General features: G+C 34.9%; 2 protein-coding genes across 2 annotated transcripts; both read left to right on the top strand.

The window, feature by feature from the left end:
- The first annotated feature begins 761 nt into the window (after positions 1–761).
- LOC107004496 (long chain acyl-CoA synthetase 4-like) lies at positions 762–8,675 on the top strand. Its single transcript, XM_015202702.2, has 19 exons — positions 762–982; positions 1,955–2,018; positions 2,118–2,207; positions 2,399–2,455; positions 2,664–2,712; positions 2,971–3,047; positions 3,179–3,218; positions 3,300–3,394; positions 4,068–4,235; positions 5,477–5,587; positions 5,667–5,754; positions 6,064–6,130; positions 6,825–6,900; positions 7,016–7,133; positions 7,252–7,497; positions 7,586–7,725; positions 7,884–8,066; positions 8,166–8,285; positions 8,422–8,675. The coding sequence occupies exons 1-19, from the start codon at positions 822–824 to the stop codon at positions 8,455–8,457; spliced, it is 1,986 nt and encodes a 661-aa protein (XP_015058188.1). The 5' UTR covers positions 762–821; the 3' UTR covers positions 8,458–8,675.
- A 294-nt stretch (positions 8,676–8,969) lies between these two features.
- On the top strand, positions 8,970–16,160 carry LOC107004484 (DEAD-box ATP-dependent RNA helicase 31-like). Its single transcript, XM_015202692.2, has 10 exons — positions 8,970–10,361; positions 10,996–11,102; positions 11,367–11,422; positions 12,671–12,895; positions 13,845–14,051; positions 14,124–14,210; positions 14,295–14,390; positions 14,865–15,080; positions 15,319–15,501; positions 15,671–16,160. Exons 1-10 carry the CDS (start codon positions 9,154–9,156, stop codon positions 15,896–15,898), a joined length of 2,613 nt encoding a protein of 870 aa, XP_015058178.1. The 5' UTR covers positions 8,970–9,153; the 3' UTR covers positions 15,899–16,160.
- The last annotated feature ends 910 nt before the right edge of the window (positions 16,161–17,070 follow it).

Genomic DNA, 17,070 nt, shown 5'->3' with positions numbered 1-17,070 from the left:
ATTTTTAAAATAGTTATTCGCGCAAACATGTTAATTAGTATGTGTATATAACTAAAGGAGGGGTAATGATAAATGGACATTCTTCATTAGAAAACAAAACAAATTAAAAGGATATTATTTCGTTTGGACTAATTTACGAAGTTCCTATCCATATTTATGGTGTACATAAATAAGATTATAAAAATCAAGGTTGGTGTGACCGTGTGGCGACCAATTGAAATTATTGGCAGCAGCGTTCATCAGAGTTAGAACCTACTCCTTTTTTCTCAAATTATCTATCGTAATTTTTTGATATAATTAGTTTGCAAATTTTAGAAAATTAATATTCAATGTAGAGAGATCATATTTCAATTAGTACATAAATAATGATTAAAAAAGCTCCTCAAAATGATTATTTTATAAAAATATATATAAAAAATAAATAATCATGACAGTTAATTTGAGACGAAGAGCAAAATAACACACGTTATTTTTTATCAAGTACAATATTTTCTGTTAACTTTACTTGATCAATTTATGAACCATAAATAAGTTTGTTTACCAATAGAGAGAGGTTATAATATTCTTTTGTTTTCTTTTTTTTCCCAATCCTTGAGTCATGTCTTGTGATAAGTCCATTAATTACATAACTAAAAACAGAAAGTCAAAAAAGCTTGTTGAAGGTTAGTTGATGAAACCAACTACATCCCATTAACTGGCCACCAATAAATGGAAGCTTGCGTGCTCCATTTCTTATAACAATTAAATTGTTAGTACTAACTCTTTTATATAAATAAAGCAAAGTTTTAATTATTCATAAGCTTGTGGAGATTAAAAAAAAAATGGAGGATCAAAAGAAGCTATATGTAGTTGAAGTTGAAAAAGCTAAAGAAGTGAGATCAAATGGAAGGCCGTCAAGAGGCCCTGTTTATCGTAATGTGTTAGCCAAAGATGGTTTTAGGCCTTTATCTCAATCCCTTCAAAGTTGCTGGGATATTTTCTGGTCAGTACATTTACAACACCACACAATGCACCCAAAAAATATTTAGTTATTGGTTTCGGAAATAATCTAAAAATTTCTGCATCTTAAAAAAAAAAAAAGTAAAAGTAGAAGTTTAAAATTATTTATTTTATTTCAAGATATACCTGTTTATCATATGCTCCTTAATTTATTTTGAGGTGAATTTTTCGTATGTGGTGATTTAACTTATGAAATGATTTTTAAATTTATTTTACTTTGTTTTTTTTTTATTATATTTGAACAAATATGTTAATATTATATTAATATTTTTTTTATGTAATATTGATTAAAATTTGAAAACATTTTAATTTGATTAAAATAAAAATAAAATTTTATAATAGATATTTAAAATAATTTATCTCTATAAAATTATTTTAATATTAAAAGTGCATCAAAAGTACTTTATAAGAATTAGTCAAAGACAATTTTTTTATTAAAAATATTTTTCAAATAAATAAATCAAAAAGATAAATTAACTTTAAAAAAAAACAATTTTTAGCGTCAATATAATGCTGGAAGCTCCCAAAATGTATATGAGCTGCCAATAACGAAAAGCCGTAACGGCGTGATTTTTTCTCAGTTTCTCCTATTTTCATGAAATTGCCTAGTGTTTCCTCTTTTTCATTTTTTCACCAAACAAAATGAGTTAGATTTTTATTTCAACTAAGTTTATTATCTCAAAAAGTCATTTTTTTTATTCTTAATTTTAATATTTTTCAATAAAAAAGTGATTTTAACTTGTATTAGTATCAATCAACTCTAGCAGAGTATATCTTTCTCCATTAATATTTCCACTTACCTCAATACACATCCCTGTTCAATGTTTGAGAGTTTAAATGGTCAAGTGATTATAAGTTAATCCTATAAGTATATACATACCTAATTGAACCTTTATCTTCTAAGAGTTTCATTTTTTATAATCTAAACTTTTCTTATTGTTATGGTGATGTGCAGTGAGTCTGTCAGAAAATTTCCAGATAACCGAATGTTAGGTGAGCGGGAAATGTCTCATGGTCAGGTATATACATATTTAGTACAAATTCTTTGAGCAAAATAATGCACATTTCCGTTTTCTTAAGCTCAGGTTTTTGACCTTTGTGTCTAATTTAATTTGTAGGCAGGTAAATACATTTGGTTAACTTATAGGGAGGTGTATGATCTTGTGTTAAAAGTTGGAGCTTCTATGCGTGTCTGCGGTGTTAAGCAAGTAAGACTTTCATACTGTAAAATCAAGCAGATTTTTCTCGTGATGCTTTAGTAATCTAGTTTACGTTTCATATGTTTTAACAAGCGTACTGAACATTCCTTCAAAGTGTTAGAGAAATAGATGCAGTTTTGTCAGAACCATGGATTCAATTCTGTTATCTAATGAGGTTTTATCTGATTGCTTATATACAGGGTGGAAAATGTGGTATATACGGGGCCAATTGCTCGAACTGGGTAATAAGCATGCAGGTATTTAACTAACTCCCTAATATACTTTAATTTCATTACACCATAAATCTTTTAAGAATATAAATTGGATAACGGCGTTGTCTCAACTAATCTCAGAAACATTCTTTATGATCTTAAGAATATTTGTTATTTTTTCATATTGTACATCAGCTTAGTATATGGTGTCCAATAAGTAAAGTAAGCAAAATGGCGTTTTCTTTTTGTGCAGGCCTGCAATGCTCTTGGTCTTTATTGTGTCCCCTTATATGATACTCTAGGTAAGCGTGTCACCTCTCCAGAATGTTAAATGTTTTTAGGACATAGCATCACAGCTACAAGAAAAGTATGTTACCAATGCTTCACGACATTTTTGTCAGATTTGATTTATTCGGATCAGTCTAAACTACACATAAAAAAGTATTTTGAGTGAAATGCAAGATGAGCATTATAATAGCTAGAGCGTAATTAATATATGCATTTGCTTTTCCAATATATAAATGTTCCAACTCATTATTGGAGCATTATTATGGCTTCAGGTGCTGGTGCAGCAGAGTATATCATTTGCCATGCAGAAGTTTCTGTTGCTTTTGCAGAGGAAACTAAAATTTCTGAGGTAAGAATGATCACACTACATCTTGAAACTTTACTTGAAATTTGATCCATTTCATTAGTCTACTTGTCTCCAATCTTTTTCTTCATCTGCCCGAAGTTCATTCCACCAGCAACTGACTATTTACGTTTTAGGTGCTGAAAGCTTTTCCTAATGCTGGAAAGTTCCTGAAAAGTAAGTAACTACTGTTTTAACTTCTTACTATTAGAGAAATGATCCATTTGAAGGTGCTAAGTTTGTCACTCCTTTATGTAGGTCTCATAAGCTTTGGTAAGGTCACACAGGAACAGAAAGACATGGCTGGAAATTTTGATCTGAAGTTATATTCTTGGGATGAGTTCCTGTTGTTGGTAGGTTACTTGGATTTACTGTTAAAGTCATGTCTTCCTCTTTTTTTCGACTATCGCGAGAAACATTCTTCACTTAATGGATTCTTATTGGATTTTTTATTGCCTTGCTCTTATCATTCATAATAACTTTTGGTGACTAAGTAGTAAGTAAGTCACACAAGAGAAGTTTACTAAAACCAATTTCAACAGTGTTTCTGTCCTTTTTGTTCTAATTCACATTCGAACTATGACCATCATTGTGAAAGCAGCATGTCTCAATGGGGTTTGTCATTTGTATGAAATTATAGCTGCAGTGTCATGCCTGTACCACATAGAAAGGGCAGAAAAATGCTCAAGACATTAACCCTAGATCAGTTTCAACATAGGCCTGAATCCAATTCACTTCAACCATTTTTTGGGAACTGGCTCATCTTCTTATATTATATCTGAAAACAAATTATATCCAATGCATTTTCGCAATCCATAGTTTTATCTCATGACATATCTTCATATATATATAATTAACTCCTATTCCTCTTTGGGTTATTAAACCTTTGCATATATATCAGTTGTCAGCTAATAGAATGTTCCATATATACTATTATTGGAACTAACCTTGGAAAATTAATTTATGCAACTTATTTTCCTCTTCCATTTTCTGTAGTTTAGATTGATATTCAGAACTAATTTACAGGGAATGCAAGAAAAAATTGATCTTCCAGCTAAAAAAAAGACAGATATATGTACAATCATGTATACAAGTGGAACAACTGGTGACCCAAAGGGTGTCATGATTTCCAATGAGAGCATTCTATCTCTTATATCTGGAGTGAACCACCATATGGAGACCGTGGGTGAAGAGGTAAAATTGATTGCCCTTGTTCTGTCTTCCATGACAGTAAAAAGTTATGAAGGTCTTAAGTAAGAATTTCTTCAGGGTGTCAGTCATGATCTATGAATGTAGAAGTTTCATAGATATTTATTGTTGACAATCTGTGTTAAGAAAATCAGAAATTACTGGTTGTAATAAATCATTCAGAAACACGAAGTAACTGAGATTTTTAGAACCAGTAAATAAGATGAACAGAAATTTATTTGTAAAAAATAATGTAATCTGTAAAACTTACCAGAATCTAGAATACTCTTTTTTAAAAATTCAGGAAGAAAATCAAGTCCACTGAATTCACAGTGTCCCCTTAAGGAAATTATTCCCCTCTAGTATCCGAGGTTTGATTTGGAATATAACCTCCCAGGGTAAAATGATCTTAATCAGTAGAGTATAGATACCAAAAACTCTACTGTCAGCGAATCAATCCACAGCAGGAAAGTACACGAAGAAATATATGTGTTTTTTTAAGAAGAAGGAAGATCAGAAAAATCGTTAGTAAAAATTCTGAAGACTGAATGATATTTATAGGCAAGAATAATATATTCTGAAAGGTTGCTACCCTTTCAGAATTGACACGACCATTAATGAAAGGTTGCAAACTTTCAAATGGTATTGACTGTTCCTGAAAGTTGCAACCTTTCAGAACAGTCATGGCGGGAAATTTTGAATATAACGGAATTTAAAACGGGTCACTCACGCGGATCTGAGTCGGGTCGGGTTAACTAAAAATATTGAAAACATTTCGGTTAAATTCTGTTATCAACTAATTTATTGAAAATAATTTTTGGCCATTTAAATTAATTAATAAATAATTAAAATAAATTTTGTCCAAAAAATTATCTCTCGATCGATCATTTGCCAAAGCCCAAGCGAGCGAGCGACGACGGCGCGAGGGGGGTCCCTCTTTCCAACCCTTTTAACAATTAATAGGAGTGTTTATTTATTTAAACTCTCCTATTTTCATTTCCATTACCGATGAAGGACTATTGCCTTTTTCAATAAAGCATTAGAGGACTTTTCAAGTTCCCAACCTTTCAAGTTCTAAACTTTTCAAATTCCTCTTTTTCCCTCTATTTCCCATCAATTCTTGCTACATACCCAACATTTATATCCTGAGTTTACTGTTATGTTTCAGATGGATTTTTGTTATTCAACTTTTTCATATATATTTCATTTAGGCGTGTTCCATTTACTGACCCCTCTGTGATATGCAGTTCACTGATAAGGATGTATATTTATCATACCTTCCTTTAGCACACATATTTGATCGAGTCATTGAAGAATTATTCATTTCTAAAGGTGCCTCAGTTGGTTTTTGGCATAAGGTAAGTAAAGAAACATGGTGGATTACTTTTTGGTTCCATATACTTGAAAATAATGACGCTTTATTGATGGAATCTTCAGGATGTTAAACAATTGATTGATGACATCAAAGAGCTAAAGCCAACTGTATTTTGTTCAGTTCCGCGTGTGCTGGATAGGATTTATTCAGGTGAAAGCCAGAAGCTAACAGAGCTGCATCGTGTTTTACATGGGCTTAATGTTCTTCATTCTACTAAGATAGAGTTCTTAGATAAAAATACAGAAAACAATGAGTATTGAGACCCATGGATACATGATTTTAACAGAAACGTTTTCTTCAACTGCCATAGAACCGTGCCCTTTTAATTGCTTCATGAAAGTCTTCTCTTTTTTCTATTGCAAATATGCTATCATCTTATAATGAATATTCCTAGTGCGAGGTTCTTGCATTGTTTTGCACAATTCAACTAATATTCTTAAACGGTTATTCCACTTTCAGGTTTGGTGGAGAAGATTTCATGTGCTGGTTTCCTTAAACACAAACTATTTAATTTTACTTATAACTAGTAAGTGCCCATTGATCTTGTTTGCAAGGAAAAAATAGAAGTCAATCGTTGAAATGTACTAATTCCATCTGCACTATTTTCCTTAATATGGAACAAACATAATGATACTTAAATGGTAGAAGCCTTTTTTTGTTGATGGCTTTTTCAGTTTGCTGTCATTGAGTCCATGTCTGCGCATGTGGTTACTTAGCCATCTGATACTCATGGAGGTCTTTCGTCTGTTAGGACATCGTCATGATTAGGATCTTTGCCATGATAAAAAGCTTTTTCGACTGTAGCATATATACCTGTATAACTCATATGAGTGCATAGGTATTATATGTATGTAAACAGTGGAGACTCTTTGCTGTGTAAAATTGTTAATGTGCATAATACACCTCTCAGATGAGTTACGACATATGCAAATTAGGACTGTTCAATGGATATGTCATGCTACATTGGAAATATTACTAAGAGCTATTTCGTTAGTTTAATAATCAAGGATAACAGCAGTGGATGTAGTTCAGGATGTATGTTCATTTTGACACAATTGATTTGGCTCAGACTCTGTAGGTGTGTTAAAAAATCCATTAAATAAGTACAAATAGTAGAGTTTGAACTCAATAAATCAAATGTCTTGTGATATACTTCTGAGCTTGGAACTCATGTGCTCAATTCTTGGATTCGCTTCTAACGCACAACATATTTCTTGCAGCAAATTGGGTAACATGAGCAAAGGGTATAGGCACTCAGAGGCAGCTCCTATTTTTGATAAAATAATTTTCAACAAGGTAGCTTTCTTAACAGCTTCTTTTTTTCATCTTTGTTTCTCCATCTTTTTGGTATCACAAACAACAGTTTTTCGAAGTGACTTGCTAATGCCTTATGAGATGATTACTGATTTAGGTGAAGGAGGGTTTAGGAGGAAACTTGCGTCTCATTCTATCGGGAGCAGCACCTCTCTCTTCCACTGTTGAAACCTATTTACGAGTTGTAACATGCGCTAATGTTCTTCAAGGATATGGTACTTATTATTACTTATCAAACATCTTCTTCTTGCAAAGGATTTTCCTAATTATTCAAGTAATAATTCACTAGGCACTAGTTGTGAACCAACTCTAACTTCGCTGTATGTGCTGTAGGTTTAACGGAGACCTGTGCAGGCTCATTTGTTGCAAGACCAGATGAACTGGCAATGGTTGGCACTGTTGGTCCTCCTTTACCAATTATAGATGTGTGCCTAGAGTCTGTTCCTGAAATGGGGTACGATGCCCTTGGAGATACCCCTCGTGGAGAGATATGCATAAGAGGAAAGTGTTTATTCTCAGGATACTATAAGCGTGAAGACCTCACCAAGGAGGTGTTGGTTGATGGATGGTTCCACACAGGTCTGACTTGACATATATCTGTGTTCTCAACCCAAAGTCTTGGTTTTTGGATACCTTGCCATTTGCTTACTGTATAAACTTGCAACAGGTGATGTCGGTGAATGGCAGCCGGATGGGAGCATGAAAATTATTGACCGCAAGAAAAACATTTTCAAGCTCTCCCAAGGAGAATATGTTGCCGTTGAGAATCTGGAGGGCATTTATTCTCTTGCCTCTAGTGTGGATTCAGTATGTTTCTTTTATTTTTACAGATGTCTTGAATATTACTCTCACCCCTCTTAAATTATGTTTCTTTTATACTTCAATATTAAATGATCAAGTCCACTCTACATATAGTAGCAGCACCGCATTTTATCTGAACGACTTTTTCTGTCCATTTGAAACAGATATGGATCTACGGTAGTAGCTATGAGTCATTTCTTGTTGCTGTCGTGAATCCCAATATGGAAGCTCTTCGTTCCTGGGCCAATGAGAATGGAATGACTGGGGATTTCGATACTATATGTGAGAACCCAAAGGCAAAAGCATATATCCTATCAGAACTAACCAATATTGCTAAGGAAAAAAAGGTCATTCCTTCTCCTGTATCTACATATATACAGCAGAGTTCTACACAGAATGACCGTTTCATTGGTTTTGAATTATTGAATGTGTGATTCTGTTTACAGTTGAAAGGCTTTGAATTTATCAAAGCTGTGCACCTTGACCCTGTACCATTTGACATGGAGCGTGAACTTATAACCCCGACTCACAAGAAAAAGAGAGCCCAGTTTCTCAAATACTACCAGGTTTGCTACTCTGCTTCTCCCAAGTTAGAATGCCCATAATAGCGAAAAGTCGAGTGCTTTCTAAGAGAAGTTTTGTTTCAAGTTGGAAGCCACTCTCTTGTTTATTGCTGACACATAACTAACATTGAAATTGCAGAACAACATTGATACACTGTACAAAAACACAAGATAAACAGCTAGACACCTTGACTTCAAGTTCGAGATGGAGAAAAGTAAAAATGTATATGATGTCAAACTCTACATGCAGTTTTATTCAGCTAATATTTATCAGTTGTAATTCATTGTTCTTTTTACCTAGTAAAACTCCAATATGTTACTTGCTGTTTCTTCACAATTGAAATTTGAATGTCTCAGACATCCTTTTATTCATTTTAATTCTTTTTCTTCCAATGATCAGATCATCCATTAGATATTTGATGAGTTGCCAGAATATCTAACCTAAACAAGTAATATTTAGTTAATCATGGGCATGTAGTCGTTTAATTTGTTCCTGATTTTTTCGTAATTGCATTTGTATTTAAGGTAGCAGTTTATAAAATCGTGTCCAAAAAATATTGAAAATCATAGTTCTAACAAAGTAAATCCGAATTCAAGCCGAAAAGTTTCGGGCGAGGATCAAATCGAATATTAACACCAAATGCCAAGTACTTGTGACGGAAATTTATCTTGTTTTTCAAATACAGTTACTAGACGTCGTGTAGTCTGACATACAAATATCTCCCTCCCACAAAATCAAACGTTTTACCCTTAAACCCTCAGAAAGAGGGCAAATAGGGCTTAAACCCTAAAAAACCCTATCCTCAATTCCTCTTCTTCTTCTTTAAAAAAGCCCTAATTTCTCCCCACTTTATATTTTTCTCCATTTTCCATGCCGCTCAAGTTATTACCACAGCTTCGTTTCTTCAATCCTACATTCCCACTTACCCATTTTCCCACCATGAAATGCAATTCAACTTTGAAGCCTAAAACAATACCAGCTTTTTCTAGAATGTTTCCACACAAGCTAAAGTATAGGTCAATTGCGTTTCCAATTTTAGCAGCTCAAGAACAAGAGCTTCGTAGGTTCTCGAGCCGTTCAGGGAGACCAAGACCCGGGTCGGGTGCTGACGTGCGAGTTTCGAAGAGCTTGATTGAAGATGAAGCTGAACTCAGTGATTGGGTGAGTGGGTTGAGGTCTGATTCTTCGTTTACGAAAACTCAGGTGTATAGTGAGAGTGATGATAATGAGGGCGACAGGGAAAGGGGTAGGGGTAGATTTAGTAATAGGCGCAATGGTGGAGAAGATAGAGGTGAAAAGAGAAGGAGAGATGATGATTTTAGTGGACCTGGTAGGAGGGGTGGTGGCCCAATGCAGTCGAATTCGAGGAATGGGGGAAGGTTTGGAAGTGAATATTCGGGTGGAAGAGGTGCGGGACGAGGTGGAATGCAGTCGAATTCAAGAAATGAAGGGAGGTTTGGAAATGACAGGGGGAGTAGATATGAGGGTGGAAGAGGTGATGGTGGTCGAGATCGAAAGGAGTCCTCCTCAAGGGGAGGAAGATTTGGAAGTGATGTAAGGAGTGGAAGTGAGGGTAGAAGAAGCGGAGGCCGAGATCGTATGGAGTCATTTTCGAAGGGAGGAAGGTTTGGAAGTGATAATGGGAGAGAAAGTGAAGGTAGAAGAAGTGGAGGCCAGGATCGGACAGAGTCGTTTCCAAGGAAGGGAGGGAGGTTTGGAAGTGAAATGGCAAGTTCGAGTGACAATAGGGGTAAAAGCAGGATTGGTAGTGGATATGGTAGAGATATGGCAGCACAAGGTGGTAGTGGTAGGTTAGGGAGGAAAGAAGGGGCAGGTATGGGTCGAGGGAGTTCCATGCTGTTGGATGAAGATGATACCGATAATGAGGATGATGAAGAGGAAGAGGAGAATGGTTATAAGGGGTTCCGAGATTTGATTGACAGCGAGGAAGAAAGTGAAGAATCTGATGAAGACGATGAGGTTGAGGATGAAAAGATGGTCTCATTGGAGGAGGACAGTCCACGGGCATCAAGCCCGAGCTCACATGGAAAAAGTGATTCCCACCTCACTGAAACCAGGTAATATATAAACTCATATCTCACTATGTATCACACAGCATGCTAGTTAGGATCTTTTTTGAATAGCTGTCTCGAGCTCTTACAAGCATGATGCTAGAATAATGAACAAATTATAGCATTCACATATATGATCCAGAGGTTTGTGAATCTTTTGCCAGAAAGCAACGTGGATTTGGATTGTTGTTATTCTGTACTTCTAAATCGCTGAGTTAGGATTTAGATATGTGATAGTTGCAGGTTGCTATTAGCGAATATGTTAAATGAACATAGAAAGAAGATAATCCAGGAAGATTTAGTGGATTAGCTATCATCAAGTACTACGGGAAGAAGAGAGACACTGTATATGCTTAATCAATGTATAGGCTAACTTAATGAAGGGGTTGAGCGTATGAATGATACTTCATCAATTAGTTGAAAGTGGCTTTTTTGCTTGACTCTACACAATCAGAGGGATTTTGCCCAAAAATGTGGTAAATTTTCCAGTTAGATGGAATTTCTGTTGAACTTCTAATTATCAAGGCAGTTGTAGTGAAATATTGTTTTCATGCTCTTAAGTAACCTGAAGGTAAATTAAATTCTTTTTGTCAATTTATCTTTATTATATTAGATAATATTTGTTTCCTTTTCCCTGCAGGTTTGATCAGTTTCCTCTCTCTCCCTTGTCTCTGAAAGGAGTTAAAGATGCTGGATACAAAACGATGACCGTAGTGCAGGAGGCAACCCTTCCCATTATTCTAAAAGGTGAGTTTTTATACTTTGCAGAAGCTAGAAGCATAGTGAGTTGAGATGTCATTCATCAGTTAGTAATAGAGGTTGATGGCTTTGTAAATAATATGTCCAGTTGTGTTACTTCAACCAGTCTGAAACTACATGCAGAAATATACTATGTATTAGAGTGCTATCCCAGCCTTCTCTGTTGCAAGGATTTTTTGTTTTTTTTGTCTTATTCATTTATTGTATGTGTTATTGATGACAGTGCCTGTTGTAATCCATTGTATTTGGTAGGCAAGGACGTTCTGGCCAAGGCAAAGACTGGCACTGGGAAAACTGTAGCATTTTTGGTAAAACACTACGTCTTTTCCATCAGAGAGTACATGTTCATGTATGAATAAGAAAAAAATCGTCACACGCAATCACTGATATAACAAATGGATTTTATACTCGTTTATGTCACCTGTTAATTTGTATTCCATTTTCTTGCTAGTTTATAACTTTCATAGTGACTTGTATAGTTGAACACCCCTATATCCCAGATTTCTTGGAACAGGACTGATGTCAACACCATTATTTGAATTGAAGGATGAGTATCTTCTAGTTGTAATGTTACCAATACATGCATTCTTTTGGTTTGTTGAACATGAATAGAAGTGAAAGCCACTATTCCCTGAAGTTCTTCAGAAAATAGAATTGCTCTATGTAAAGACAAGGGTTTGAACCCCATAATTTTGTCCCCTTAAAACAAAAAAAATAATTCTTTCTGGTTTAGTTTGTTATTTTTTGGTGTTCCGTTTCCTTTGAAGTTTTTAGTTAAAGTTTTTCATTTTTTAAGTTTCGTAGAAATTAATAAAGTTAGTTGTATGCCATGAAACAACCAAGTTGTATGCAGGTGTGATTTCACTATTAAAAATTGTTTAACCAATTTTAACAAGTTAAATTATATTTAAACATGAAATTTCTTTTGTTGCACAAAGAGGTGGTGATAGTCTGCTAATTTTGAGTCCCAACATTTCTCTGCTTTTATATGACGTGTTTCTCAATATGCTGGGTAATTATTGTTCTTTGATAAAAGTATATGCTGTTTCGTACTTCGCTTCACACTTAAGAAAAAAGCATTATATATAACAAGAAATGGAAAAACTAGAGGGAAGCTAAAACATTTTAGTACACATAATAATTGAGGACAAAGTTCGTATCCATCTTGGGTCATGGGTTTTGCCTTTTGATATTTTTTAACTTTAGATCTTAGGTATACTGCAGTTACGCAACATTCAGTGATTATTAGATTTTCTGATAGTCAACTTGTCTCATTTGTTCACAGCTGCCTTTTACTTGTTAATTTCTTTCCTATTAAGAAACCAGAAAGCAGAGCTTCAACACCTATTTTGTGATTGAGTTATGGCTTTGAAATGGATTCTGTTAACCTAATCCTTTTTAATTAATTAAATATCAACTCTGTTAAATTAGTCATGTTAAAGATTCTCCAAATATTTGATATAGAGTTTTCATGGTCATTTTAAAATTTATCCGAGAAAATGACTGGTATCTCTGATATCACGTTGGCCTAAACCATTCTAGTACTTATATTTCAGCTTCCTTCAATTGAAGTTGTTGTAAAATCACCCCCCAACACCCGTGATCAAAAGAGGCCACCAATTCTGGTGCTTGTGATATGCCCTACCCGGGAGCTTGCAACTCAAGCAGCTGCCGAGGCCAACACCTTGTTAAAATATCACCCTTCAATTGGGGTTCAAGTTGTTATAGGCGGAACACGGCTTGCACTTGAGCAGAAAAGGATGCAAGCAAATCCATGTCAGGTAATTATTTCTTTGAGACTCCATTTTAAAAATAAAATATAGTATTTCTTTGAGAAGGGTACAGAAGTCATGCCAGATGTAGTAGTTATTACTTTATGTTTATTCATTATAAAGTTCCTGCTTTATGAATAATATATACATGGTTCTTGTGATAAATGAAGCAACAGCTAGCTGAGAAGGAGAAATTCGTTTAGATGAAACCTCTGAAACATTAGTAAAATGTTTGGCGAGCTTAAGTTTTTGACGAATCGAAAAAGGAGGTTTTATTCTGTTTAACTGTTGGATACAATAATCTAGTACAACCACCATATATCTACAACAATAATGATATGCTTGTGTATTTGATTTAACATTGCAGGCATGGGGTTATTATAAGGGAAAATTAGGCCCTACATGATGAATATTAGAAGTGCTTCTCTTCTTTGATTCCATTGACCTCGCAAAGCACCTTTGTTAGATCAATAGTTGCTGACCTTCTTAGCTTAGTCTTAATTCATCTTTTGTATGCATCTGTCAGACTGAGCAAGGCTTGTTTATTAATTTTTTATGGAGAATGTGTCAGGCAAGTATTAAAGAAGATACAGATGGCCTGTCAAAAGGCCAATTTTTTAACCATCTCAGTGCATCCTATCATTGAGAATAAATGTTTTTATTTGGTTATTCATGATTACCACTCTCCTTTCAAGCGAGAATGGGTGTAGCTGCAAGCCAGTTTAACTAATGATCAATTAATGACAGACTTGAACGTTTTTCTTGCTTCTATGCTTTCAAAAACTACTTTTTTTTTTTTTTGGTTACCTATTCTTTTTTTTAAAAAAAACTTTTCTTATGTTGCTCTATATTGTCTTTAAATAATTGATACTGATTGACTTTTCACTTCCAAAAATAACTACTAATGCCACTTATCAAAAAGGAAATAATTACTAACGTTTTCCAATAAGCGACTCAGATACTTGTGGCGACACCTGGGAGACTCAGAGATCACGTAGAGAATACAGCAGGATTTGCTACTCGGTTGATGGGTGTTAAAGTGTTGGTCCTTGATGAAGCCGATCATTTGTTGGATATGGGATTCCGTAAAGAAATTGAGAGAATCATCTCTGCTATTCCCAAACAGCGCCAAACACTTCTCTTTTCTGCAACAGTTCCACCGGAGGTATTTTCTTAATTATTCTCCTGGAGTAAGTAGTATAAAGAGAAGGAAATGAATTTACCTCCGACTTTGCAGGTCCGTCAAATTTGTCATATTGCTTTGAAAAGAGACCACGAATTTATCAATACTGTTGAGGAAGGCAGTGAAGAGACACATGCACAAGTAGGTCTTGATTATTTATTGGAGTTCCTAGGATTGATACCTTTGTTGGATCTGACTTGTTTTCTAATACTTTGTGTTCTTCAGGTTCAGCAGATGCATCTGGTTTCTCCTCTAGAATCACACTTTTGCCTTCTTTATGCTCTACTAAAAGAACACATTGCTGATGATGTTAACTATAAGGTATTTTACTTGTAAATTAGGATATTCGTAGGCATTTTCTTTTCTGGGTTTCTTGAGGGGGGACAAGGAAAAGTAGACCTGGAAAGTGTGACACTCTTGGAAAGTCACATTTATTATGCTGCTCTTCTGGTTCATGTTATCAATCTGGCTCTTTGAATTGCTAGGAACAGTAAGAGCCTGCTTGGATGGGCTCAAAACTTATGGCTTGTAAGCATAAGACATAAGTTAGAAATCCTAACTTGTGGCTTATTTTTGTTCTTTTGACTTAAAAACATGTTCTTACAAGCACTTTTTTTATCTTCACCAAACACTACAAAAGTGCTTAAAAGCATATAAAATAAGCCGACCCAAACAGGCTCTAAGTCTCCCATAGCTTACTTGTCATATATCATTTATGGTATTTTTGAACTGGAAGTTCAAATAACAATCACTTGCAGAAGTCACCAACACTTTGATTCTGGTTCCCGAGTGCAGGTTCTTGTATTTTGCACAACTGCAATGGTAACAAAACTCGTTGCTGAACTTCTTGGTGAACTTAACTTAAACGTCCGGGAAATTCATTCTCGTAAGCCACAAAGCTATAGAACAAGGGTTTCAGATGAATTTCGCCAGTCAACAGGTCTTATTCTAGTTTCCTCGGATGTTTCTGCTCGTGGAGTAGATTATCCAGATGTTACCTTAGTTGTACAGGTATGTATTGTCAATTTGGGTCATATGTGATGTCATCTGGACAATATCAATTGTCCTTGGTGCTGTCTAGTGTTTAAATCTCTATACCAAGCCAAGGTTGATATGTGTTTAAACTTTGTTACTAGAGTATTTATAGCAGTTCATCTAGACAGATTTTTTATGGATATATTGTCTTCTCATCTGCTTGCTAATGGATATCATGTGTCTGTGGGCTTATGTCGACTCCTTTCTTTTGTAGATTGGAGTGCCAGCTGATAGACAGCAGTACATCCATCGTCTAGGTAGAACCGGACGGAAAGGAAAAGAAGGACAAGGCATTTTGTTGTTGGCTCCATGGGAGGAATTCTTCTTGTCTACAATTAAAGATTTGCCCGTATCAAAGGCACCTGTACCTCTGCTTGATCCAGAGGCCAAGAAAAAGGTTGGTATTAACTTTGCGTGAGCAATGTTTCTTTGTAGCTTGGCGTAATCTGAAGCTCAAAGCTGAATGTGGAGTATATTCTGTTCTTGAAGTTGTTTAATTCCTTGGTTTTCTCTCTTGGTTTTCTAAGTAACATTCTTTGGTAATAGCGACATAAATGCTTGTGTAGGTGGAACGTGCGTTAGCCCATATAGAAATGAAAACCAAAGAATCTGCATACCAGGCATGGCTTGGTTACTATAATTCCAACAGGTCTATCGGTAAGGACAAGTACAGACTTGTTGAACTTGCAAACGAGTTTAGTCGGACTATGGGGCTTGACAACCCTCCAGCAATTCCAAAGCTTGTTCTTGGGAAAATGGGATTGAAAAATATTCCTGGACTACGTTCCAAGTAATTGAGATAGTGTTGCTGCTTCTTCTCATACACATATATGCATACGAAGTGTATATATACACAGCATGGGCCGTGCAATGCAACAATTAATTTTGAGTTAAGTGCTGTTTTTACCCATTGTTTGTAATTTTTTGGCTAGGGAGGATTCAAAGCCTCGACAGAACATAAGTTGAGTTCCTTTTTTGCTAATAGGAAATTTGGCCTTTCCTCTTTCTAGTTGAACTATTTTGTCTCTTCATTTATTAGTAAGTGGGAATTACAAAGAGCCACAGTTCTCAGATATCTGCAATCTTTAATTGTAGTATACAACCCAAGATGATCATAAAATTTTATATCATTTTTGGGGAACATTTTCAAATAGGCTCTAAAATAGTAAAACATATTTATGGAAAAGGCCTTCATACTTGTTCTGAATAGGAATATCTGCAACTAGTTTTTGATGTATAGGGGACAAATAAACACGAGCTTTTATTGTATCCAACTATTACGAAGTCCTGATAAATAGATATACGCACCTCGTAAAAATATTTTCAATACTTTAATATTGTAGTGTTGAATGAACACCATATTAAATCTGGTACAGCGAAATTTCACAAAAGGACTGGAATAAGAAAATATGTAGCCATTGAAAACCATATTAATCTCCAACTTCCAAGAATGTACGACCATAAAATAAATCAACGTAAGATAAAAGAAGAGCAAATTGCACTTTTAAGGGATTATGCACTTATATCTGGGTTTTGAATATAAATTGTCATGTGGCAAATCACTTGCCACAATCCTGGTGAAAAATAGGAAATGTCTCGTTAACTCTTGCTTACGAATTCTTGCCGTTCACCTAGAGTTAACGAGACATTTCCTATTTTTCACTTCAAATTTGATATCGAACATTCGGATACTAATTTCAACAATTTTTCACAGTTGAGACCTTCAAAAACAATTTATCCACTTTGCCTAGTGAAACACAATAAATCCAACAATAGCTTTTCTAACGACACTAATCCAAATCAATCACGAATAAGCAACGGAAGATGATATTGGACGCCCACCTAGCAGAGGTCTATCTATAATTGCTTCTTTCACTTGCATATTTATCGAAACATTTACTCTTAGGTACTTGTTAAAATATATACTAGTATTTACTTCAGTTGCTATGCTTTAGGAAAAAAGTTG

Source organism: Solanum pennellii, chromosome 1, assembly GCF_001406875.1.
Source record: "Solanum pennellii chromosome 1, SPENNV200".
Lineage (NCBI taxonomy): Eukaryota > Viridiplantae > Streptophyta > Magnoliopsida > Solanales > Solanaceae > Solanum > Solanum pennellii.
This window is presented reverse-complemented; position numbering and strand designations above follow the sequence as displayed.